At 41.2% G+C, this 25,302-nt stretch overlaps 1 protein-coding gene across 2 annotated transcripts in view; it reads left to right on the top strand.

The window, feature by feature from the left end:
* LOC137866950 (phosphatidylinositol 3-kinase regulatory subunit alpha-like) overlaps positions 1 to 22,958 on the top strand; it is a 23,793-nt gene extending 835 nt beyond the window's left edge. Inside the window, exons 2-17 of one of the 2 annotated variants that reach the window (XM_068703260.1) lie at positions 1,017 to 1,614; positions 5,453 to 5,582; positions 6,365 to 6,457; positions 6,736 to 6,807; positions 7,748 to 7,864; positions 8,910 to 9,108; positions 9,343 to 9,425; positions 14,823 to 14,928; positions 16,728 to 16,826; positions 17,133 to 17,313; positions 17,394 to 17,519; positions 19,448 to 19,590; positions 20,544 to 20,720; positions 20,811 to 20,885; positions 21,021 to 21,191; positions 21,939 to 22,958. In XM_068703260.1, coding sequence (XP_068559361.1) covers positions 1,423 to 1,614; positions 5,453 to 5,582; positions 6,365 to 6,457; positions 6,736 to 6,807; positions 7,748 to 7,864; positions 8,910 to 9,108; positions 9,343 to 9,425; positions 14,823 to 14,928; positions 16,728 to 16,826; positions 17,133 to 17,313; positions 17,394 to 17,519; positions 19,448 to 19,590; positions 20,544 to 20,720; positions 20,811 to 20,885; positions 21,021 to 21,191; positions 21,939 to 22,128 — 2,154 coding nt within the window. In that variant the 5' untranslated portion in view covers positions 1,017 to 1,422 and the 3' untranslated portion in view covers positions 22,129 to 22,958. Of the gene's footprint in view, positions 1 to 1,016; positions 1,615 to 5,452; positions 5,583 to 6,364; positions 6,458 to 6,735; positions 6,808 to 7,747; positions 7,865 to 8,909; positions 9,109 to 9,342; positions 9,426 to 11,101; positions 11,740 to 14,822; positions 14,929 to 16,727; positions 16,827 to 17,132; positions 17,314 to 17,393; positions 17,520 to 19,447; positions 19,591 to 20,543; positions 20,721 to 20,810; positions 20,886 to 21,020; positions 21,192 to 21,938 lie in introns of those variants that run through there. The other variant, XM_068703261.1, reaches the window with a different exon arrangement.
* The last annotated feature ends 2,344 nt before the right edge of the window (positions 22,959 to 25,302 follow it).

Here is a 25,302-nt window from a genome sequence, read left to right on the forward strand (position 1 = left end):
CAAGACAATATAATGTGAGACATCAACCATTGTTTAGCTGGAACTCAAATATTACAACAATAAATCAAACACATCAGGTGTTAAGATTAATGCTGACTAATATATGAATCATACATCTTTGTGATGTTCATCTTCCTTATTTGTCATTTGCACAACCAGTTCAGTGGCTCTATATATGTATATAAATATATATATATGTATGTATGTATATATGTATATATGTGTATGTTTATTTCATTTATCTTTATATATTTATATATATATTATATTTTTATATATATTTATTTATATATAAATATTTATATATACATTATATTTGTATATAGATATATATTTATTTTTTTAATATATATATATATATATATATATATATTAATACATGTATTAAATAAATTTATATTTAATTTATTTATATATATATTTATATATTTAATTTATTTATATATATATTTATATATATATATATATTTTTAATTTATTTATATATATATTTATATATATATATATATTTTTAATTTATTTATATATTTTTATTTATATATATATATATATATATATATATGTGTGTGTGTATATATATGTGTGTGTGTGTGTGTGTATATTTATATAGAGTAACATAACTGTCTGAGAGGTTGTATTTTAAATATATATAGAGTTTATGATTTATTAGGTATATAGTCTTAATAAACTGGTGGTCGTTTGTTTACATTCTTTAGAGTAAGTTCACGTTGTGAGGTTCATAACAGTCTTTGAGTTTTGGACTATATTTAATTCATAAGTGCCACACTTATACGACGTCTACGTTTAAAGACGTACAGACGTCCCGTTGTGTCTTTAACACCGACTGAATCTTTACTACCATGAGCACCAGGCTAGATGTTCTGTTTGACCACTCAGAGCCACCGTACATCACTTTAGTGACTGAAACTATCCATCCTCAGCCTGTATCTTCTGTACTGATCCTCCTCTCCTTCCTCCTCTTCTCCTTCATCCTCCTCTTCTTCTCCTCCTCTCAGGTGTACCCTCCTCCTCCTCCTCCTCCCCAGATGTGGCCTCCACCTCTGCTGAGACTTCTGTTCATGAACGGCGAGGAGGAGCTCTCCGATTGGTCGGCTGGAGGGATGAAGGGCCTCTAGCAGACATGGAGACAGGAGAGACAGACAGACAGACAGACAGGAGAGACAGACAGAAAGCTGGACAGCCCACGTCCCCGTTATTAACTCAGGATTGAAAGCTTGTATTTTTATACTCGGAGCTGTAGTATTTTTATACTCGGAGCTGTAGTATTTTTATACTCGGAGCTGTAGTATTTTTATATTCGGAGCTGTAGTGTTTTTATACTCGGAGCTGTAGTGTTTTTATACTCGGAGCTGTGGTATTTTTCACTAGTAGTCGTACAGAAGAAGCCGTAGAGCCGCAGCGATGAGCTCTGAGGGCTTCCAGTACCGAGCTCTGTACGACTACAAGAAGGAGCGGGAGGAGGACATTGACCTGCGCGTGGGAGACATGCTGCTGGTCAGCAGAGGAGCGCTGGTGGCCCTCGGCTGTGGGAGTGGAGCCGAAGAACGGCCGTCTGAGATCGGCTGGCTGCCCGGCGTCAACGAGACCACGCAGGTAACACTGTCTGTCTGTCTGTCTGTCTGTCTGTCTGTCTGTCTGTCTGTCTGTCTGTCTGTCTGTCTGTCTGTCTGTCCGTCCGTCCGTCCGTCCGTCCGTCCGTCCACGCAAAGGAGCAGCGGCTCTACTCCGAGTCCCTCACAGACGACCGAACTTCTCACCCTATTTCGGCCGCTTGTACCCGCGATCTAATTCTTTGGGTCATGACCCAGTTCACATGACCATAGGTGAGGGTAGGAACGATGATCGCCCGGTAGATAGAGAGCTTTGCCTTGCGGCTCAGCTCTCTTTTCGTCACAACGGTGCGGTAGAGCGACTACAATACCGCCCCAGCTGCTCCGATTCTCCGGCCAATCTCATGTTCCGTTGTTCCCTCACTCTCGAACAAGACCTCGAGGTACTTGAACTCCTTCACTTGGGGTAAGGACTCATTCCCTACCCGGAGTGGGCAATTCCACCGGTTTCCTGCTGAGAACCATGGCCTCAGATTTAGAGGTGCTGATCCTCATCCCAACCGCTTCACACTCGGCTGCGAACCGATCCAGTGAGTGCTGGAGGTCACAGCCCGATGAAGACATCAGGACCACATCATCTGCAAACAGCAGCGATGCAATCCTCAGCCCACCGAACTGTAAACACTCCTCCCCACGACTACGCCTCGATATCCTGTCCATGAATACCACAAACAGGATTGGTGACAAAGCGCAGCCCTGGCGGAGGCCAACCCTCACCGGAAACGACTGCCGTTACTGCCGAGAACCCGGACACAGCTCTCGCTTTGGGTGTACAGGGATTGGATGGCCCCCAGAAGTGGCCCCCTCACCCCATACTCCCGCAGCACCTCCCACAGTATCTCCCGGGACACCCGGTCATACGCCTTCTCCAGGTCCACAAAACACATGGAGACCGGATGGGCGTACTCCCAAGCCCCCTCCAGGATCCTTGCGAGAGTGAAGAGCTGGTCTGCTGTTCCACGGCCAGGACGGAATCCACATTGTTCCTCTTCAATCCGAGGTTCGACTATCGGCCGAACCCTCCTTTCCAGCACCTTGGAGTAGATTTTACCAGGGAGGCTGAGTAGCGTGATACCGCGGTAATTGGCACACACCCTTTCCCCGTTTCCATCTCCTGAGGTTCCGGATGGTTTTCCAGAAACACCTTGGTGCCGACCGAAAGTCCTTCTCCATGGCCACTCCGAACTCCTCCCACACCCGCTGCTTTGCCTCCTTCACGGCAGCGGCTGTAGCCCTTCGGGTCTGTCGTTACCTTGCAACTGCCTCAGGAGTCCTCCGGGATAACATATCCCGGAAGGCCTCTTTCTTCAGTCGGACGGCTTCCCTGACCACCGGTGTCCACCACGGTGTTCGAGGGTTACCGCCCCTTGAGGCACCTAAGACCTTGAGACCACAGCTCACCGCCGTAGCTTTGGCAATAGAAGCTTTGAACATTGTCCATTCCTGTTCGATGCCCCCAACCTCCACAGGGATGCTAGAAAAGCTCCGCCGGAGGTGTAGTTGAAGATCTCCCAGACAGGGGCCTCCTCCAGACGTTCCCAGTTTGCCCGCATTAACCGTTTGGGCTTACCAGGTCTGTCCAGAGTTTTCCCCCACCCTCTGACCCAACTCACAACCACATGGTGATCAGTTGACAGCTCCGCCCCTCTCTTCACCCGAGTGTCCAAAACAAACGGCCTCAGATCCGATGATACGATAACAAAATCGATCATCGACCTTCGGCCTAGGGTGCTCTGGTACCACGTACACTTATGAGCATCCTTATGCTCGAATATGGTGTTCGTTATGGACAATCCATGACTAGCACAGAAGTCTAACAGCAAACGACCGCTCGGATTTAGATCAGGGAGGCCGTTCCTCCCAATCACGCCTCTCCAGGTATCCCCATTGTTGCCCACGTGCGCATTGAAATCCCCCAGCAGAACTATGGAGTCCCCCACTGGAGCCCCATACAGGACTCCAGTCAGGGTCTCTAAGAAGGCCGAATACTCTGAACTGTTGTTTGGTGCATATGCACAGACAACAGTCAGAGTTTTCCCCCCCATAACCCGCAGGCGTAGGGAGGCGACCCGCTCGTCCACCGGGGTAAACTCCGACGCAGCAGCACTCAGCCGGGGATTTGTGAGTATCCCCACACCCGCCTGGCACCTCACACCCTGGGCAACTCCAGAGAAGAAAAGAGTCCAACCCCTATCCAGGAATACGGTTCCAGAACCGATGCAGTGCGTAGAGGTAAGCCCCACCAGATCTAACTGGTAGCGCTCCACCTCCCTCCCGCACAAGCGCCGTCTCCTTCCCCCTCAGAGAGGTGACGTTCCACATCCCCAGAGCCAGCCTTTGCCGCCCGGGTCTGGTCCGTCGAGGTCCCTGGCCTTCACTGCCACCTGTGGGGCAGCTCACCTGACCCCAGCGGTTCCTCCCGCAGGTGGTGAGCCCACAAGATGGAGAGGAGGGGGGTGCCACGTTGCTGCTTTGGGCTGTGCCCGGCCGGGCTCCGTGGCAAACCCGGCCACCAGGTGCTCGCTGTCGGGCCCTCCGACTGGGCCTGGCTCCAGACGTGGGCCCCGGGCTTCCTCCGGGCAGGGTCTCCTCAACTCTTCTTTGTTTTTTCATTGGGGTTTTTGAACCATTCTTAGTCTGGCCCTTCGCCTGAGACCAATTTGCCATGGGAGACCCTACCAGGAGCTCTAGGCTCCAGACAACATAGCCCTCAGGGTCATGGGGGCACTCAAACCTCTCCACCACGTTAAGGTGATGGCTCCCCAGCCAGAAGCTGTAAAAACGTCATTATCATCAGATTGTTAATTCTCCGATGGTCCTTGAACTCATCACGTGTGAGGAACGTTTTATTCTTCATGTTGTCATTATTAATATCTCCTCTAATATAACGTTCACTTTAACCAGATTGTGTAAAAACATTAAATTGTGAACTCCTGAAACTATGACGTCATGATGGATTCATCTGAGACCAACAGTCATGTGACCAGAAATCAGAGAAACTCTGATTGAACTACAGGAAGTGAACACAGAGAGGAGGAGAGGAGATATGTCAATAGTTTAAAGAATGTAGTAACAGGTAACGAGTTGTAGAAATGATTAATATATTAATATTGTTATTAAAGGATTTAAACTGTTAGATCAAACAGCAGAACTCACCTCCTCTAATTATGTAGAAGTCGTCTTCACATCTCCAGCTCTTCATTCTGAACCAGTTTAATATTCATAAAGTGAACCAGTGGAGCTGAAAACGTCTTCACCTCATCTTTAATAAAACCTTTGTTTCTCTTCTTTCACTCGAGTGTTTCACAGATAAACAGGAAGTTAAATCATATTTACTGTTTCTCTTTATGTTGAACTGTTTTACATCAAAACGTGAAAGAAAACTCCTCGCATGTGAAAAGGTCCTTTAAAAACTACATAAAGTGAGTTTCTCTGTATTCAATGAACAACAACAGATGACTGTTTATTATTACTTCTCTCTTTACTGTTCTGTTTGATCAGCCCTGAAGTATTCACTTCATGAAGATGTTTGTTTGATTGTTAATAATGAAGAGATCAGAAGTTAACAGAACAGTCTGATCAGTTCATATGTATTTATTTTTTTTATGTATAAATAAAATAGAAACATCATAATACATTGAATGTAAACATTTTAATAATGAGACAGGAACAGCATTATTGTGTCACCATGGTGACCAGGGGTTCCGGTGTGGGTTCTGACGATGACTCGTTGGTCAGATGAGGGCGGTTCCTTTCATGTGACTCGGTGTGTGGGTCGCTGCTCCGGACTCGTCCTCACTGGTTCCGTCTCTGTGCGACAGGAGAAAGGAGACTTCCCCGGGACGTACGTGGAGTTCATCGGCAAGAGGAGGATGTCCCCGCCCACTCCCAAGCCCCGCCCCCAAAGACCGCCGTCTGCAGCGTCCGTGAGGACGGACTCCGAGTCAGAGGGTGAGTACCACAACATCAATCAGAGATATACATATGTGTATATATATATGTATATGTGTATTTATATACTGTATAGAGAGTAACGAACGCCTCCAGACGTGAAGCAGTTCAGCAGCGGTGTAGATGAACTGGTTTGTGAGTTCGTCAACAGAAACGTCTTCATCCCTCTGAACATCAAACCGTCTCCGTCACATGTTCCTCTCTGAGGTCTTCATGTTCTCTTCAAAATAAAAGTCTTCCTCTGTAGAAACAGAACCATTATGAGTAGAAGTAGCGAGAACTAGAACACGTCTTTATGATGACATCACTCATGAAGAAACACAAGTTGACATTTTTTGATCATTTATTTTACAAAAGTTTGAAAACACTGAAATCTAAATATCCAACATGTTTACAAGTGATATTAACGTAGAAATAAATAAAGACTCCACATGTTATGTTTCCAGCCTCTCCTCTCGCTCCTCTCCTCTCTATCTATCTATCTATCTATCTATCTATCTATCTATCTATCTATCTATCTATCTATATCTCTGTGTATATATATATCTGTATCCTGAGTCATGTTATGAATCATGATGATGTCGTCTTTTTCCTCACAAGCTTGTGGTTGCTGACAGAACACATCTGCAGCACACTGTGTGTGTGTGTGTGTGTGTGTGTGTGTGTGTGTGTGTGTGTGTGTGTGTGTGTGTGTTTCCTGTAGCTCTCACCCTTTCACATTAAAAGCACTTAAAGCAGGTTGATCTTCTTCTCGTGTGTGTGTGTGTGTGTGTTGTCTTCAGGGTTCATGTTGTCAGACCTCCCTGAGCTATTTGGACCTCCAGACTCAGCCCCACCCCTCCTCATCAGACTGATGGAGGCCATCGAGAGCAAAGGTACCACACACACAGACACAGACAGACAGACAGACAGACAGACAGACAGACAGACAGACAGACAGACAGACAGACAGACAGACAGAACACGTTGATATTTGCTTTGCGTTAAGAAAGATCTAAACATGAAGTTGATTCTCTCGTCTGTTCGTAACGTGTGTCAAAGCTTCTGTTCCTGTTCTTACCTCATGTTGAGTCTGTGTTGTTGTTGATATCTGGTCCTTGTTGTTGTTGTTGTTGTTGTTGTTGTTGTTGATATCTGGTCCTTGTTGCTTCAGGTCTGGACAGCAACAGTGTGTATCACAGTCTGAGTGGAGGAGGCCTGGACACCCGACAGCTGGCCGACGCTGGTGAGGAGGCTTCTTCTTCTTCTTCTTCTTCTTCTTCTTCTTCTTCTTCTTCTTCTTCTTCTCCTTCTTCTCCTTGTTCTACTCCTCCTTCTTCTTCTTCTTCTTCTTCTTCTTCTTCTTCTTCTTACACAAACGTTTCTTGTTACTTCTAGTTCATACTTCTCGTCGTCATGCAGTGGACATTTAAGATCTACTACTTTGACCCTGTGGCTCATACACTGCCTGGCCAAATAAAAAGTCGCCACCAAAATAAAAAGGTCACACACTCTAATATTTCGTTGGACCGCCTTCAGCTTTGATTACGGCACGCATTCGCTGTGGCATTGTTTCGATAAGCTTCTGCAATGTCACAAGATTTATTTCCATCCAGTGTTGCATTAATTTCTCACAAAGAACTTGTATTGATGATGGTAGAGTCTGACCGCTGAAAGCCTTCTCCAGCACATCCCAAAGACTCTCAGTGGGGTGAAGGTCTGGACTCTGTGGAGACCAACCCATGTGTGAACATGATGTCTGATGCTCCCTGAACCACTCGTTCACTATCTGAGCCCCATGAATCCTGGCATTGTCATCTTGGAATATGCCCGTGCCATCAGGGAAGAAGAAACCCATTGATGGAATAACCTGGTCATTCAGTATATTCAGGTAGTCAGCTGACCTCATTCTTTGAGCACAGACTGTTGCTGAACCTAGACCTGACCAACTGCAGCAACCCCAGATCATAGCACTGCCCCCACAGGCTTGTACAGCAGGCACTAGGCATGATGATCCAGGTGGGGACTTTTTTTTTGGCCAGGCAGTGTATATCTGCAGTGCAAAGGATTGTGGGTCATAAAAGCCAGAAAAGCGTCTTCCTGTAAAATGCCACCAGACTTGATGGACTCCGGTTGTGTTTTGAGGAGATGAACAGAGAATAACTGGAGGTGTGTTTGTTTTCCAGACCTGGAGCAGCTGGAGGTGTCGTCTCTGTGTGACGGGGTGATCCGGTTCCTCCAGGATCTACCCGGTCCAGTTCTCCCGTCATCGCTGCAGACCGACATGATTCACGCAGTGCAAGGTGATGGTTTAAACCCCGTCCTGAAGACACTCTTCTTCTGCTTCTTCTTTTGCTTCTTCTTCTTCTTCTTCTTCTTCTTCTTCTTCTTCTCTTTCTTCTTCTTCTCTTTCTTCTTCTTCTTCTTCTTCTCTTTCTTCTTCTTCTTCTTCTTCTCTTTCTTCTTCTTCTCTTTCTTCTTCTTCTCTTTCTTCTTCTTCTCTTTCTTTTTCTTCTTCTCTTTCTTTTTCTTCTTCTCTTTCTTCTTCTCCTTTTTTTTTGCATTTACTCCTTCTCCTTCTTCTCCTCCTTCTGCTTCTTCTCCTTCTGCTTCTCTTTCTTCTTATTCTTCTCCTTCTTTTGCTTCTCTTTCTTCTCCTTCTTTTTCTTCTTCTGCTTCTTCTCTTTCTTCTTCTGCTGCTTCTCCTTCTCCCTTTTCTTCTCCTTTTTCTTCTGCTTCTTCTCTTTCTTCTTCTTCTTCTTCTCCTTCTTCTTCTGCTTCTCCTTCTTCTTTTGCTTCTCTTTCTTCTCCTTCTTCTCCTTCTTCTCTTTCTTCTTCTGCTTCTCTTTCTTCTCCTGCTTCTCTTTCTTCTCCTTCTTCTTCTCCTTCTTCTTTTGCTTCTTTTTATTCTCTTTCTTCTCCTGCTTTTCTTTCTTCTTCTCCTTCTTCTTTTGCTTCTTTTTATTCTCCTTCTTCTTCTTCTGCTTCTCCTTCTCCCTTTTCTTCTTCTCCTTTTTCTTCTTCTCCTTTTTCTTCTGCTTCTTCTTCTCTTTCTTCTTCTGCTTCTTTTTTTTGCATTTACTCCTTCTTCTCCTCCTTCTGCTTCTTCTTCTCCTTCTTCTGCTTCTCTTTCTTCTCCTTCTTCTCCTTCTTCTTTTGCGTCTCTTTCTTTTCTTTCTTTTTCTTCTTCTGCTGCTTCTCCTTCTCCCTTTTCTTCTCGTTGTTCTTCTGCTTCTTCTCTTTCTTCTTCTGCTTCTTCTTTTTTGCTTTTACTCCTTCTTCTCCTCCTCCTTCTTCTTCTTCTTCTTCTTGTGTTTTTCCGTTAACGGCGTGTCTTTGTGTCCACAGAGGTCCAGGACCTGGAGGACTGTGCCCAGCTTCTTCGTGGTGTGACCAGTTCTCCCAGCTTCCCTGCCCAGTACGGGCTGACCCTGCTCAGCGTGGTCCGCCACCTGGCCCGGCTCTGTCTGACCGGATCCAGGACCCAGCTGAGCCCCCGAAACTTGGCGGAGACCTTCAGCCCTCTGCTGTTCAGACCGGCTGCAGGGTCAGTACTGACACGGTGTACTCTCTAGACCCTGAACCTGAACCGTAAAGACCACGTTCGCTATGAGTCTTCCTGAATATTAAACTCGTATGAAGGTTCCTGTATCAAAATGAAACCACGTGAATCTCAATATGTATTGTTATTATTTGACTTTAATCTTTTATTTTAGTGTCCTTTAGACTCTCTGTGAGTGATGATGTCGATTTCTGACTGTGAGTCTCTGGTCCTCTTCAGGTCTGAGTCCAGTCTGGATCCTCTGGTTCAGGTCCTGGAGGTTCTGATAACCAGCGAGCTCAACATGAACCAGGCTGCACCAGGTGTGTGTGTGTGTGTGTGTGTGTGTGTGTGTGTGTGTGTGTGTGTGTGTGTGTGTGTGTGTGTGTGTGTGTGTGTGTGTGTGTGTGTGTGTGTGTGTGTGTGTGTGTGTGTGTGTGTGTCTACTGATACTAAGTTTCCTGAATGTTGATTCATTTTTAATAACTGCTGGAGATACAAATCTGACAGAACACATTTTAAAGAGCTTCTTGATCCAAACCCTGAAGGTTGATCAGCTTTAAGTTACTGATCTGAACAGCACCGCTCCTCTTGGCTCACGAACGGTTCACTGAGCGCTGCATCAGTCGGTGTCATGTGAACGTCAGAAGTCTGTTTTGAATGTACTGGACCTATGATCACTCTCAGTTCCTCTAAACACAGCGACGCAGCGTCACGTCTGAAGATGACAAAGGTCAAGACGTCTAGGTAAGATCATGAAGAAGAAGAAGAAGAGTGATCTCTCTGCTTATTAGAGCTGAAAACATGTTCTTTGATCGTTTTGTCCCAGATTTAAATCAAAGCTGCTCGTGACGATTTAAAACCAAACTGGATTTGAGAAGTTTAATAGAAAATCAGGTTAAATCAGAATAAAACATTTTGGGTTTTGGTGCTGAAACTTCATTGTAGAGAAGAAGAAAGATATTTACTGTCCGTCCTACAAAATATTTGACCGGCTTCACCATCACCGCTGTATTTATTCAACACATCACGTTTGAACACATCGCGATAGCGCTATGATTTACGAGTAGAAACCACGCAAGTAAACGCAGCCTCCGATGTAATAAGGTTCTGATTCAGTTGGTTTAGGGTCGTTCCTTCACGACTTGTTGAGGAATCTTTGAAATGACCATATCTGGACTGAGGAGTGACGTAGAGACGCCGTATACGTCTCTGGTAGAGACCTGTCAATCACCTTGTAGCCCCGCCCCTAAATCATCCCCTGCTTTATGGTCTGTTTGACTCTAAATGGAGCATAATGTACTAAATGAACATCATGCTGTATTGAAGAAGACTGTAAACTAGAGATTGAGACCATAAACTCATGTTTACAATGTTTACTGAGGGAATAAATCAAGAGAGAAGTAGAGTCATTTTAGACTAGACTTCTATACAACCAGAGGAGTCGCCCCCTGGTGGACACTAGAGAGAATGCAGAGTTTCGTGAGTCGCTCGTAGATCGTAAATATAAAAACTGATCAGCCGTTCACGATCAACTGAACGCCGTCCCGTTGTATTTAAGTACAATTCTCAGGTACTTTGAGTATTTCCACTTTCTGCTACATTTCACTTCTTACTGCACTAAATTAATCTGACAGCTTCAAATATAATCAACCAATAAATAATGATGTATTATTTATGCATCAATAATATATATCATTACTGTCGGTACTTTAAGTATATTTTGATGACATTTTGAATGCAGTATTTTTGCCACTACAGAGTATTTGTACCCTGTGGTATTGGTACTAGTGAAGTAACTGATCTCAGTGGACTGATGTCACAGAATAAGGTAACGTCAGGTGATTTATTCGTCTTTGTGTCATTCATTAATTCAGCGAGTCGCTCCGACCGAGCGGCAGCTGAAACGATGACATCATCCATCCACACAGTGAAAGATGCAGCAGAGGAGGGAGAGGAGGGGGCGGGGGGGGGGATGTTGCCTCGGTGATATCACTGCCATCGCAGGATTGGCTGGGGGCAACGGTGATGTCACACATCTCCAAGCTGCTCTCCTGAGCTTTGAACTGAGGCTCAGAGACGGACGGAGACTTTAAGTTGTGTCGTTGTTTTTATATGAAGGATAAACGCAAAGAAGAGATGTTTCCTCCGGACTCGTGAGCTTCTCTGTGGAGGAGTCTGACGACGTGAAGCAGAGAGAGAGAGAGAGAGAGAGAGAGAGAGAGAGAGAGAGAGAGAGAGAGAGAGAGAGAGAGAGAGAGAGAGAGAGAGAGAGAGAGAGAGAGAGAGAGAGAGAGAGAGAGAGACTCCTGCAGATCTCAGTGCAGCCGAGCACGTCTTTAAATTAAAGAGTGATAGTCAGAAAAATAAAGGCAGAAACACAGAAGAGGTCTGGACCCCGTTTCCCGCCGAGATGACGTCAGGTTTTTTAGAGGCAGGGTCGGCTGCTGTAGTCGGGACATCTATGAGATCCAGAGCAGGAGGACCCGGGTTTGGTTTTTTAGCGCTGAAGCGTTGCGGAGGTGGCCGAAGGGTTTGAGAGGGCCGACATGGAGCGAGAGGAGGGAGGCCGGGCCGAGGCCGAGCCTCTGAGGGGACGAGACAAGATCCTCTGCTACATTACCATGCAGAGTCCAGGTAGGAGCTCAGACCTGGACCTGGAGCTGTGTAGACCGACACCTGGTGGCAGTCTGCCTCGGCACGGACCACCTGGCTGTTGGTGTCCTGCTGAGCCGTTATGATCAGATGTCGTCATGCGTTTGTTTTTTATATTCAAGGTATTCTATAAAGGAAAGTTGAAATCTAGGAAAGTTCTCTCTCAGATTCTTTGTGCGTAGCAGTGATCTTCTGCTAGAGCAGGACACTCAATTTGTCTCTAACGATTTTATACTGTTACCCTCGTCCGTTTATTGTCATTATTATTATTTATTTACCTTTTTATTTAACCAGATAAGCCAGTTGAGAACCAGTTCTCGTTCACAATGACAATGACGACCTGGCCAAAGAGGCAGCAACAGGAGGCGAGTAGATACAAGACAAAATATTTACAAAAAATCTCAATATGTGCAATAGATTTACAAACAAACCATGTTCCTGGAGAAGCAAATTCAGAAGCAGGTGCAGAGATTATTGTTTGTAATGAGTTATTAAAGGAGGGTGAGGAGTTTTAGCTTCGCATGGAGCAGCAAACTGGAACGAAAAAACATCAGAAAGGCGGTGCGGACTATTTGGAATCGAGCGTAAAAATTACCGTTACCGTTTAAAGATGAGGAGTAGTGAGTGGAGATTTGTGGGAGTTTAACCAACGATGGTTTTATAGATGAACTGATACCAGTGGATTCATCTGCGGGTGTGGAGTGATGGCTACAGTGGGAAAGGGATGGTGGTTTGCTAGATGACGTTTCATTTATTTTGGAGGCGGAGCTGTAGATTACGTCACCATAGTCTAAGATAGGAAGGACTTTCATTTTAACCAGAGTGGGTAAAGGAGGCTTTGTTACGGTACAGAAAACGAATTCTTCATCTGACTTTGTAAACCAGTGTGTTAAAGGTGAGCGAACTGTCGAGCCAGCTACCCAAGTACTTGTAGGAAAAATTGGACAAATTGGACTTGTGATCCATCCAGGGAGGAGATGACGAGACAGCAGGTTGTGGGGACTCTTGGAAACCATACATTTAGTTTTGTTTGTGTTTTAAGAGAAGGCATGTTGGATACTGTTGAAGTTGTTGTCTTCAGGGTCATCAGGGTAATGTTCAGGGACGAGCTGGGTGTGTACAAGATGGTGTCGTCTGCCTACAAACAGATGTGAGAGCCGCCTGCAGCGTGAGCAACGTTGTTCATGTAGATTATGAATAATGTTGTATTTATGTTCTCTGTTTCTCAGATCTGAATACATTTTTTGCAGTTTGAATATTGAAAACTGCTGGGAATTAGTAAGCTTTTAAAATACATTTTGCATGTGACAAATAATTGTAATAAATTTAAACAAATATCAAACCCATATAGTTATTTTTTCTTCTATTTTGTAAAATACTAATTGTCGGACGACAGAGCTTCAATTATAAACTGAAACTGTAGCAGGAGTCAGTTGACCTACGAGGAGATGGAGGAGAAGCTAAATGCAACAGTACTTATTTGGCAATATTTTGGTTTTAAAGAGCTCGAGAGATATTGAGCGTCATCAACGAATACCTTTTCTTGCAAAATGTCCGATGTCATCGGCAACTTCGTCTCAAGTTTATTAACCAGTGGCAAAATGTCTAAAAAGACGTAACTTTGCTTGTTGGGCACCTCAAGGCTACGTACTGTCACCACTGCTGTTTTCCATTTACACAAAATAAAATGTCCACAGCAGTAATATCAAGCTGTTCAGATATGCTGACGATACTGCCCGTGTTATTCTTTTCCTGAAAGACGGTGCCATGCAGGTAACTGGACTTCAGGACTGGTGTCTGGCAACTAAACTGGAAATGAATGTGGCCAAAACAAAGGAACTAGTAATACAAAGAAAACCTTCTCCCCTGTAGTACTCAATAACAGGCCTGTAGGAGAAGTGGAACGTTTAAAGAACTTCGGCCAAATTATTGATCAGACCCGAACTTCTAATGAAAACAGAGGTTTTTTTGTGACCGTGATGTCTCAGGATGTCTTCAGAGGGTCACTGTGACCTCTCAAATTATGACTTTTGGCCATAACTCAACCCACTGCAGTAGTATGGGAATGAAGAGCATAGAAGGACTCTGAAGGTGACGTGAACGTTGTTCTCCCCATGTTCTCCACTGCCACGTGTTTTTTATTTAAAGTGCCCGCTCTTCTCTAAACTGTTTCCAATGATGACTTCTTAGTTCTGAGTAACAGACTATCTGGTGCTAACTGTCAAGTTGACTGCATCAGGGAACACTTGGAATTACATTAGTCAAGCTCTGTTATTATCTATAGAAGGTATTTGCTGCTACCTCCCCTTTTACTCTTTTGTATTCTGTATATTTGTATTGGCGTGTTGTGTGTATTGTATGTACCTTTGCTGTACTTAGGACAAGCCAAAGACACATTTCCACTGAGGTGGTCAATCTATTCTAATCTCAGTATCCGTCTCAGAAATCCAGCATTAGACATTTTAAAGTGTAAACTAAACTCATCAGTGCTCTCTGGTGGACATACATTGTTTCTCAATAACTTTAAACATGAACTGATATATCTGTGACAAGCTAATATTGTCCCTCCTGATGGATCAGTTGCTCCACTTCCTCTAAATCCAGAATGTTTGTGTAGAGAAGTAAAAACTCAGTTGTTAGTGATTGATTCATCTCTCAATTACATTTTTCAATTTCAATAGCTTTATTGGCATGAAAGTTTAGAAACAGTATTGCCTAAGCATCAACAAAATTAAAAATACAATAATGTTAATATACAATAACATTAATATGCAATATCATTAATATAACACCTACATTGATTATTAATTACATACATACTGTGTGTGTGTGTGTGTGTGTGTGTGTGTGTGTGTGTGTGTGTGTGTGTGTGTCACTCACTGTCCCTCAGGTTGTGGCATGTTAAGACATATTGGGCAGCTAGATACTTCCTATCTCCTTCTCCTAGGAGTATTTTTAATTTTGAGTTATTACATGTTTTAAAATCTGAAATTACAGAGTTCAGACAGACAGACAGACACTGACATTAAATGAAATTAAATGAAATCTCTCTGTCGTTGTTGCAGCATTGCCTCCTAAACCGGTCAAGTCTTCAGCTCCAGCAGCTTCCTGCAGCTTCAACAACAGTATTTCTCTGCAGGACGCCGAGTGGTACTGGGGAGACATCTCCAGGTAATGCACACATCCAGGCTAACTGCTGAAACACACGCAATATGTATTAGTAATAATGTTAATATATTAGTTATACTGTTAGTAATGTTGATGTTTTAGTAATACTGTTAGTAATGTTGTTGTTTTAGTAATACTGTTAGTAATGTTATATTCGTAATGTTAATATATTCGTAATAATGTTAGTAATGTTAATATATTAGTAATACTGTTAGTAATGTTAATATATTCGTAATGTTAATATATTTGTAGTAATGTTAATATATTAGTAATAATGTTAATATATTAGTAATAATGTTAATATATTAGTAATAATGTTAGTAATGTTAATATGTTAGTAATAATGTTAGTAATGTTAATATGTTAGTAATAATGTTAGTAATATTAATATATTAATAGTAATGTTAATATATTAGTAGTAATGTTAGTAATATTAATATATTAGTAGTAATGTTAATATATTAGTAATAATCTTAGTAATGTTAATATATTCGTAGTAATGTTAGTAATGCTAATATATTCGTAATAATGTTAGTAATGTTAATACATTCGTAGTAGTGTTAGTAATGTTAATATATTTGTAATAACCTTAGTAATGTTGATATATTAGTAGTAATGTTAATATGTTAGTGATAATGTTAGTAATGTTAATGTTAGTAGTAATGTTAATATATTAGTAGTAATGTTAATATATTCGTAATAATGTTAGTAATGTTAATGCATTCGTAGTAATGTTAGTAATGTTAATATATTAGTAGTAATGTTAATATATTAGTAGTAATGTTAATATGTTAGTAATAATATTAGTAATGTTAATATAGTCATAATAATGTTAGTAATGTTGATATACTAGTAGTAATGTTAATATATTCGTAATAATGTTAGTAATGTTAATATATTAGTAATAATGTTAGTAATGTTAATATATTCGTAATGTCAGTAATGTTAATATATTAGTAGTAATGTTAATATATTCGTAATAATGTTAGTAATGTTAATATATTAGTAATAATGTTAGTAATGTTAATATATTCGTAATGTCAGTAATGTTAATATATTAGTAGTAATGTTAATATATTCGTAATAATGTTAGTAATGTTAATATATTAGTAATAATGTTAATGTATATTTGTTTATCAATAATAATGTAAATATATACGTTTTTATTTGTGTACATTTTGGTATTACTTTTACTGTAACGTTTCTTTTACAATGAAGTAATAGTACTTTCAGTTGTAGCAGTGTTTTTACAGTGTGGTATTGGTACTTTCAGTCTTAACAGAGTATTCTTACAGCGTGGTGTTGGTACTTTCAGTCTTAACAGAGTATTCTTACAGTGTGGTGTTGGTACTTTCAGTCTTAACAGAGTGTTTTTACAGTGTGGTGTTGGTACTTTCAGTCTTAACAGTGTTTTTACAGTGTGGTGTTGGTACTTTCAGTCTTAACAGAGTGTTTTTACAGTGTGGTGTTGGTACTTTCAGTCTTAACAGAGTGTTTTTACAGTGTGGTGTTGGTACTTTCAGTCTTAACAGAGTGTTTTTACAGTGTGGTGTTGGTACTTTCAGTCTTAACAGAGTGTTTTTACAGTGTGGTATTGGTACTTTCAGCGTGGTGTTGGTACTTTCAGTCTTAACAGAGTGTTTTTACAGTGTGGTGTTGGTACTTTCACTCTTAACAGAGTGTTTTTACAGTGTGGTATTGGTACTTTCAGCGTGGTGTTGGTACTTTCACTCTTAACAGAGTGTTTTTACAGTGTGGTGTTGATCCGGAGTGCTTGATGTTCTGGTGTGTTCTCTGTTTAGAGAGGAGGTGAATGAGAAGCTCAGAGACACAGCTGACGGTACGTTCCTGGTTCGAGACGCCTCCACTAAGATGCACGGAGATTACACTCTGACTCTGAGGTAAACCAAGATTTATTTATTTCATTTGAATATTTATCCATTCTGTTTTCTTTCATTCTTTAATGATGTATTTTTATTAATTTGTTATTGACAGACTGACTGACTGACGGAAATTGCTGATCTTGTCACACGATGGTCGCTTTTACTTTGAAGTCAGTTTTTGCGCGTGAGGCTAAAGTGACCGTTACTTCACTTGTTTCACTCTCTCCAGGCTCTTTCCTGTCTACTAGTTCCCTCCAGAAACAAAAGACAAACTATTGTCTGCTGGTTTGGTTTAACAGACTAATGTTCTCTGACCACCTTTAGGAAAGGAGGCAACAACAAGCTGATAAAGATCTTTCATCGGGAGGGAAAGTACGGCTTCTCAGACCCGTTGACCTTCAGCTCAGTGGTGGAGCTCATCAACCATTACCGACACGAGTCCCTCGCCCAGTACAACCCCAAACTGGATGTCAAGCTGCTGTACCCGGTCTCCAAGCACCAGCAGGTCCGTACACGGCCTGAAGTCATTGACAGGTGGTGCGTCAGCTCATCAGGCGTCTGATTGGACATGTTGTTGTTGTTCAGGACCAGGTGGTGAAGGAGGACAGTATTGAAGCTGTGGGGAAGAAGCTCCACGAGTATCACCTGCAGTTCCAGGAGAAGAATCGAGAGTACGACAGGCTGTACGAGGAGTACACCAGAACCTCGCAGGTACACGACCACACAGCCGCAGTACACAATGCACTACAATACACTACGATACACTACATTACACTACACTACACTACGATACACTACACTACACTACGGTACACTACATTACATTACAATGCACTACGATACAATACTATACTCTACACTACACTACACTACGATACACTACATTACATTACAATGCACTACGATACAATACTATACACTACACTACACTACACTACGATACACTACATTACACTACACTACACTACACTACGGTACACTACATTACATTACAATGCACTACGATACAATACTATACACTACACTACACTACACTACGATACACTACATTACACTACACTACACTACGATACACTACATTACACTACACTACACTACGGTACACTACATTACATTACAATGCACTACGATACAATACTATACACTACACTACACTACGATACACTACATTACACTACACTACACTACGATACACTACATTACATTACAATGCACTACGATACAATACTATACACTACACTACACTACGATACACTACATTACGGTACACTACATTACATTACAATGCACTACGATACAATACTATACACTACACTACACTACGATACACTACATTACGGTACACTACATTACATTACAATGCACTACGATACAATACTATACACTACACTACACTACACTACGATACACTACATTACACTACACTACACTATGGTACACTACATTACATTACAATGCACTACGATACAATACTATACACTACACTACACTACACTAACATTACACTACACTACACTATGGTACACTACATTACATTACAATGCACTACGATACAATACTATACACTACACTACACTACACTACGATACACTACATTACACTACACTACACTATGGTACACTACATTACATTACAATGCACTACGATACAATACTATACACTACACTACACTACGATACACTACATTACACTACACTACACTACGATACACTACATTACACTACACTACACTACGATACACTACATTACATTACAATGCACTACGATACAATACTATACTCTACACTACGATACACTACACTACGATACACTACATTACATTACAATGCACTACGATACACTACGATACACTACATTACACTACACTACACTACGATACACTACATTACATTACAATGCACTACGATACAATACTATGCTCTACACTACACTACACTACACTACATTACATTACAATGCACTACGATACAATACTATACTCTACACTACACTACGATACACTACATTACACTACACTACGGTACACTACATTACATTACAATGCACTACGATACAATACTATACACTACACTACACTACGATACACTACATTACATTACGATACACTACATTACATTACAATGCACTACGATACAATACTATACACTACGATACACTACACTACGATACACTACATTACATTACAATGCACTACGATACAATACTATACTCTACACTACACTACACTACGATACACTACATTACACTACACTACATTACATTGCAATGCACTACGATACAATACTATACACTACACTACGATACACTACACTACACTACGGTACACTACATCACACTACGATACAATACTATACACTACATTACACTACACTACACTACGGTACACTACATTACATTACAATGCACTACGATACAATACTATACACTACATTACACTACACTACATTACACTACATTACACTACGATACAATACGATACACTATATTACATTACAATGCACTACGATACAATACTATACACTACATTACATTACGATCCGATACACTAAGATGCACTACGATACTCTATTATACAATACAATATGATGTAATACGATAGATGACATAACGATACTCTCCTCCTCATCCTCCTCCTGCAGGAGATCCAGATGAAGAGGACGGCCATCGAGGCGTTCAATGAGACCATAAAGATCTTCGAGGAGCAGTGTCAGACTCAGGAGCGCTTCAGCAAAGAGTACATTGAGAAGTTTCGCAGAGAGGGCAACGACAAGGAGATCCAGAGGTAGGGCTGTTGCCACGGTAACTGTGACGGAGACCTTTTTTAAAACACACACACACACACACACACACACACACACACACACACACACACACACACACACACACACCACGTGAAGGAGCCCTTGTTGCCATGGCACCAGAACCTGCAGGAAGAAACCACCTGCTGGTAAATTTAGGGTAATATTTAACCTCATAGATAAAATTGTAGAAAAGTTTTATGAGTGTTTCTTTTAGAAGTTTAAACAGAAGTTTAAGGCCATGAAACCTATATTTACATATTTCAATGTGAAATAAGTTTATCTTCAGTGCCCTTTTAAAGATCCTGTAAGTCATTATGAGTAACTTTAGCAAAATTGACTTAGCATCACATTATGATAACTTAGCATCTCATTATGATAACTTAGCATCTCATTATGATAACTTAACATCTCATTATAACTTATCATCACATTATGATAACTTAGCATCTCATTATGATAACTTAGCATCTCATTATGATAACTTAGTATCTCATAATGATGACTTAGCATCTCATAATGATGACTTAGCATCTCATTATGATAACTTAGCATCACATTATGATAACTTAGCATCTCATAATAATGACTTAGCATCTCATTATGATAACTTAGTATCTCATTATGATAACTTAGTATCTCATAATGATAACTTAGTATCTCATAATGATGACTTAGCATCTCACAATAATGACTTAGCATCTCACAATAATGACTTAGCATCTCATAATAATGACTTAGCATCTCATTTTAATGACTTGGCATCTTTATTTTTTCCTCACAGTGGTGGAAATGGACTTCCATAGTAAACAGTAGCTAATGACGACTAAAACACATGAAGAGTGTGAATGATGAGGAGGTGTGACTGTCTTCAGGTGTGAAGATGAGAACGTTTGGGTGGTTTAAAGTTCCCTTCTCTCTCTCTGTCTTTTTATAGGATCATGGAGAACTACGACAAGCTGAAGTCTCGGATCAGTGAGATCGTGGACAGTAAGCGTCACCTGGAGGTGGACCTGAAGAAACAGGCGGCGGACTACAGAGAGATCGACAAGAAGATGAACAGCATCAAACCGGACCTGATCCAGCTCCGCAAGACCAGGGACCAGTACCTCATGTGAGATCCGCTCTCGCTCAAGAGACACCGGGAAGACGTGTGGTACAACGCAGTATTCATACTAACCGCTGTGTACTCTTGTGTACTCAGGTGGCTGACTCAGAAGGGAGTCCGTCAGAGGAAACTGAACGAGTGGCTCGGCCTGAAGAACGAAACCACAGAGGAGTAAGTTTAAGTCTCTCCTTTTAAACCTGTAAACTCGGAGCAGTCTGCTCTTTAGCCACAACAGTAATCAGTAATGTTAGCATCCCTAGCTTGTGTTTGTCCCTTGCTAACCTGTCCCCCCCCCTCCCCCCTCAGTGAGTACAGCATGGTGGAGGATGAGGAGGACCTTCCTCACCACGACGAGCGTCTGTGGCGTTTAGGAAACATCAACCGGCTTCAGGCCGAGTCTCTGCTCCGCGGGAAGAGAGACGGGACCTTCCTGGTCCGAGACAGCAGCAAGCCGGGCTGCTACGCCTGCTCCGTGGTGTAAGTCTCACCCGTTTACACACCTGTTTACACACCTGTTTACCTGTTTACCTGTTTACACACTCATTTACACACTCGTTTACACACTTGTTTACACACCTGTTTACACACCCGTTTACACACCCGTTTACACACCTGTTTACACACTCGTTTACACACTCGTTTACACACTCGTTTACACACCTGTTTACACACCTGTTTATACACCTGTTTACACACTCGTTTACACACTCGTTTACACACCTGTTTACACACCTGTTTACACACCTGTTTATACACCTGTTTATACACCTGTTTATACACCTGTTTACCTGTTTATACACCTGTTTATACACCTGTTTATACACCTGTTTACCTGTTTATACACCTGTTTATACACCCGTTTATACACCTGTTTATACACCTGTTTACCTGTTTACACACCCGTTTATACACCTGTTTATACACCTGTTTACCCGTTTATACACCCGTTTATACACCTAGTTGTATTTACTACTTATTTACCTTATTTATCTCCATAATTATTTATCTACCTATTTATCTACCTGTTTATATAGGTGTTATATTTAGGTTTATATAGGTTTTATATAATTTTTGACATACGTTTTTCACTATGTACCAAATCTTTTACCAATTTATCTATTCAACTATTTACCTGGTTATAAATCGTTTTTAACCTAATTATCTACCTGTTGATATAACCCATGAATTATTCACCTCTTTTCTTCCCCCCCCCCCCCCCCACAGTGTGGAAGGAGAGGTGAAGCACTGCGTCATCAACAAGACGGTCACCGGCTTCGGCTTCGCTGAGCCCTACAACCTGTACGGCTCTCTGAAGGAGCTGGTTCTTCACTACCAGCACACCTCGCTGGTCCAACACAACGACTCGCTGAACGTCACGCTGGCCTTCCCCGTCTACAGCCAGCAGAGACGGTGACCCCGACCGCCCCAAACCGCCACTCGCACACAAGTACGGTCCGCTTACTGAGACCGATGCTTCGTCACGGGGAACATTAGGGTCTAGTGTTTTATTGTGAAAGTCTTCACGAGGAGCGTTTACTTCCTGCGTAAAAGTAAAAAAGACACCAGTTAAGTTTTATTCTCGTCAAAGACGGAGAACAAAAACACACGTGAGGTCAGAATCACAAGAGGCGTTCAGGGACCCTCAAAGAAAATTGGACCCACTGAAACCAGTCTGATTCATGAACCGTGTTTTATCTTCATGACTCTGACGAGAAGCTTCATGTCGACGGCGTCACGCCTCTGAATGCAGCGTTTATCATATTAGTAATAATCAATAAGACAACGTGATTAACATGACATCATGTTTACATGTTCACTAGTGATCACATGACCGAGGAGGAGGAGGAGGAGGAGGAAGAGGAAGAGGTTTGTTTTACTAGAACGGGCAGAAGTTTTTAGGCTGAACAGATGAACTAAACTCTCGTCTTCCTCCTACTTCTTCTCCTCCTCCTCTTCCTCCTACTTCTTCTTCTCCTCTTCTTCTCCTCCTCCTCATCCTCATCCTTCTTTTCCTCCTACTTCCTCCTCTTCTTCCTCCTCCTCCTCCTCCTCTGTGTGTTGGTGTTGATAAACCAGCTCAGAGTCTCTGAGATCTTCTCATTAGTTTGATCTCTTTACGGTCTGATATTGTTTTAAAGTAATAAAACTGAAACTCAAACATTATATTTTAATACAAGGATTTGAGATCCTGAACATGTGAGGTGCGTTCAGGTTCCACCTCGCTCACTCACGACGCGGTGACCAACCCGGGAGAAACGGAGGTTCTGAACTGTGGAACGCGACTCCTCTAAACCAACCGAGCAGAACCACGACAATGATGATGATGATGATGATGTTGATGTCAAAGACAAAATGGAGGACAATCTTGCATAAACACTGTGAGTGACTGAACGAGGTTTGAAATGATTTTATACATCAGGAGAAAAAAAAAAGAAACAAGAAACCTGCATCATCAAAGACTCCCCCCCCCCCCCCCCCCCCCCCCTCCCCCCCCAGTTAACCCCATCAGTGTTTTTTCCAGGTCCACTTCCTTCAGGTTTGTTGTGGTTTTGTTTCATTATTGCCGAGCGGACGGATTTAAGTCTTTCCTGTTTTTAATAAATGTCCGTCAGCACAAAGATCCACTCGTCCTGGATCCTCCTGGATCCACTTTAGAGGGTTTTTCTGCTCCAGTCTCAAGGACTCTTGGACAAAACGGTTTTCAAGGATTTAATGTTTTCCTCTTTGAACCAGGAGACAGAACTCTGAACGGGTCCAAAAGGATTTCAATCAAAAGGTTTCACATTCGTTTGTAAATGTCCTGAATTCCTTCAAGCTCTTCTTTTAATTCTTATTCCTCAGAAGTCCTGTTTCCTTTCTTTTGTTTCATTCATCATGACTTTGAAACCAAACTAGTGAACTGAGACGATGAAGATGAGATGTTTAAGAATAAAATGGTCTGAAGACTTCAGTGTGTGTGTGTGTGTGTGTGTGTGTGTGTGTGTGTGTGTGTGTGTGTGTGTGTGTGTGTGTGTGTGTGTGTGTGTGTGTGTGTGTGTGTGTGTGTGTGTGTGTGTGTGTGTGTGTGTGTGTGTGTGTGTGTGTGTGTGTGTGTGTGTGTGTGAGAGAGAGAGAGAGAGAGAGAGAGGAGAGAGAGAGAGAGAGAGAGAGAGAGAGAGAGAGAGAGAGAGAGAGAGAGACGAGAGAGAGAGAGAGAGAGAGAGAGAGAGAGAGAGAGAGAGAGAGAGAGAGCGCGCGCTTAAGTTAATATTTTGTAAATAATTACACAACCAAATAGTTCTGCAGAAAAACGATTCATACACAAAACTAAATGTTGTTACCAAACATGAATTCAGTCATTTGTTAATATCAAAAGAACTTAACTCCAAAACGCTACAGTAAAATTAACTTTTAATAGAATATGATTTATAAACTAACTTAAAAATGGTCCTAATATTGAGCCCTGAGGAACTCCAGACGTACGTTTGATTTTTTTATTTCAGTTTGTGTCGATAACTGTAGTGTATTCTCAGTTTTACGTGATAAACAGTACAAAGTCTAAAATATAGTACAATAAAAAGAAAAAGTTGTGTTCTAAAAGTTAAAGTACAAACGAGTAAACAAACAAACATCTCAAGCTACAGTTTTCTTCTTAAAGTTTCAGTTTTTTTCGCATCACTGCATTGATTTTGAAATGTTAAATTCCTTTCAGGCACTATTTTTGTTTTATTTTACATGATACTTTGTGATTTTGCTTTAATAACTCATCTGAGGATCATACATATTTATTTTTATGATTATTGATATCCATTTATCCCCCTAAGAGTTATTGGCTGGGATTCTTAAATGTCTCTGATATTAGATGTATCAAAAGAAACATGTTTCAGTTTGGGGACCAGCTCATAAGAGATCTCACTTTGTAACTTCTCAAAACTTAACAATGATCAATCATTACATTTCTATAACTGTGTTGTAAATCAGATCAGAATATTCCAGGTTTGTTTTTTCTCTTGAGCTTAATTATATTATCCTAATTCCATAAAATACATAAATACACTTTTTTTTCTGTATCAGAAATTGTTCTTCTTTCATCGCTTTGCTTTTCACTTTTCAAAACTGAAGACAATAAAAAGCACCAGGATCTTAAAATGGTTTTATTCTGTTATTTTGATTTATTGGAAATTCATGTCCAGAATTTAAGTAAAGAATACATAGAATAGTCGAGCCACGCCCCCTCATTAACATATGGGGAAAAGAAATACAGAATTTAATGAAGCAGAAATAAACATAACCAAAATAAAAATATAAATGTTATTTATTTTTTCAAATTAACCTGCACAATTATTTGATAATTGAGACATTTTTTTCTACATATATTATTTTATGTATTTATTTATTTATTACAACATCAGATTTTGGCCTCCATAAATGGGAAGATCGCCCGTCTGGAAAAATATTTTTAGTGTTTTTATTTTTTTTTTAGTGAAGTGTTCTAAATGCAATATTCAGATAATTTATATATGATCAAACAACGATTATCTATGTAAAGATAGTCCAGGTTAAAAGGTTAATTTATTGTCATTCAACAACACGGTTGTGCAACAAAATG

This window comes from Cebidichthys violaceus, unplaced genomic scaffold, assembly GCF_023349555.1.
Source record: "Cebidichthys violaceus isolate CVI_PGR_0920_01 unplaced genomic scaffold, fCebVio1.0.p SCAF_9, whole genome shotgun sequence".
NCBI lineage: Eukaryota > Metazoa > Chordata > Actinopteri > Perciformes > Stichaeidae > Cebidichthys > Cebidichthys violaceus.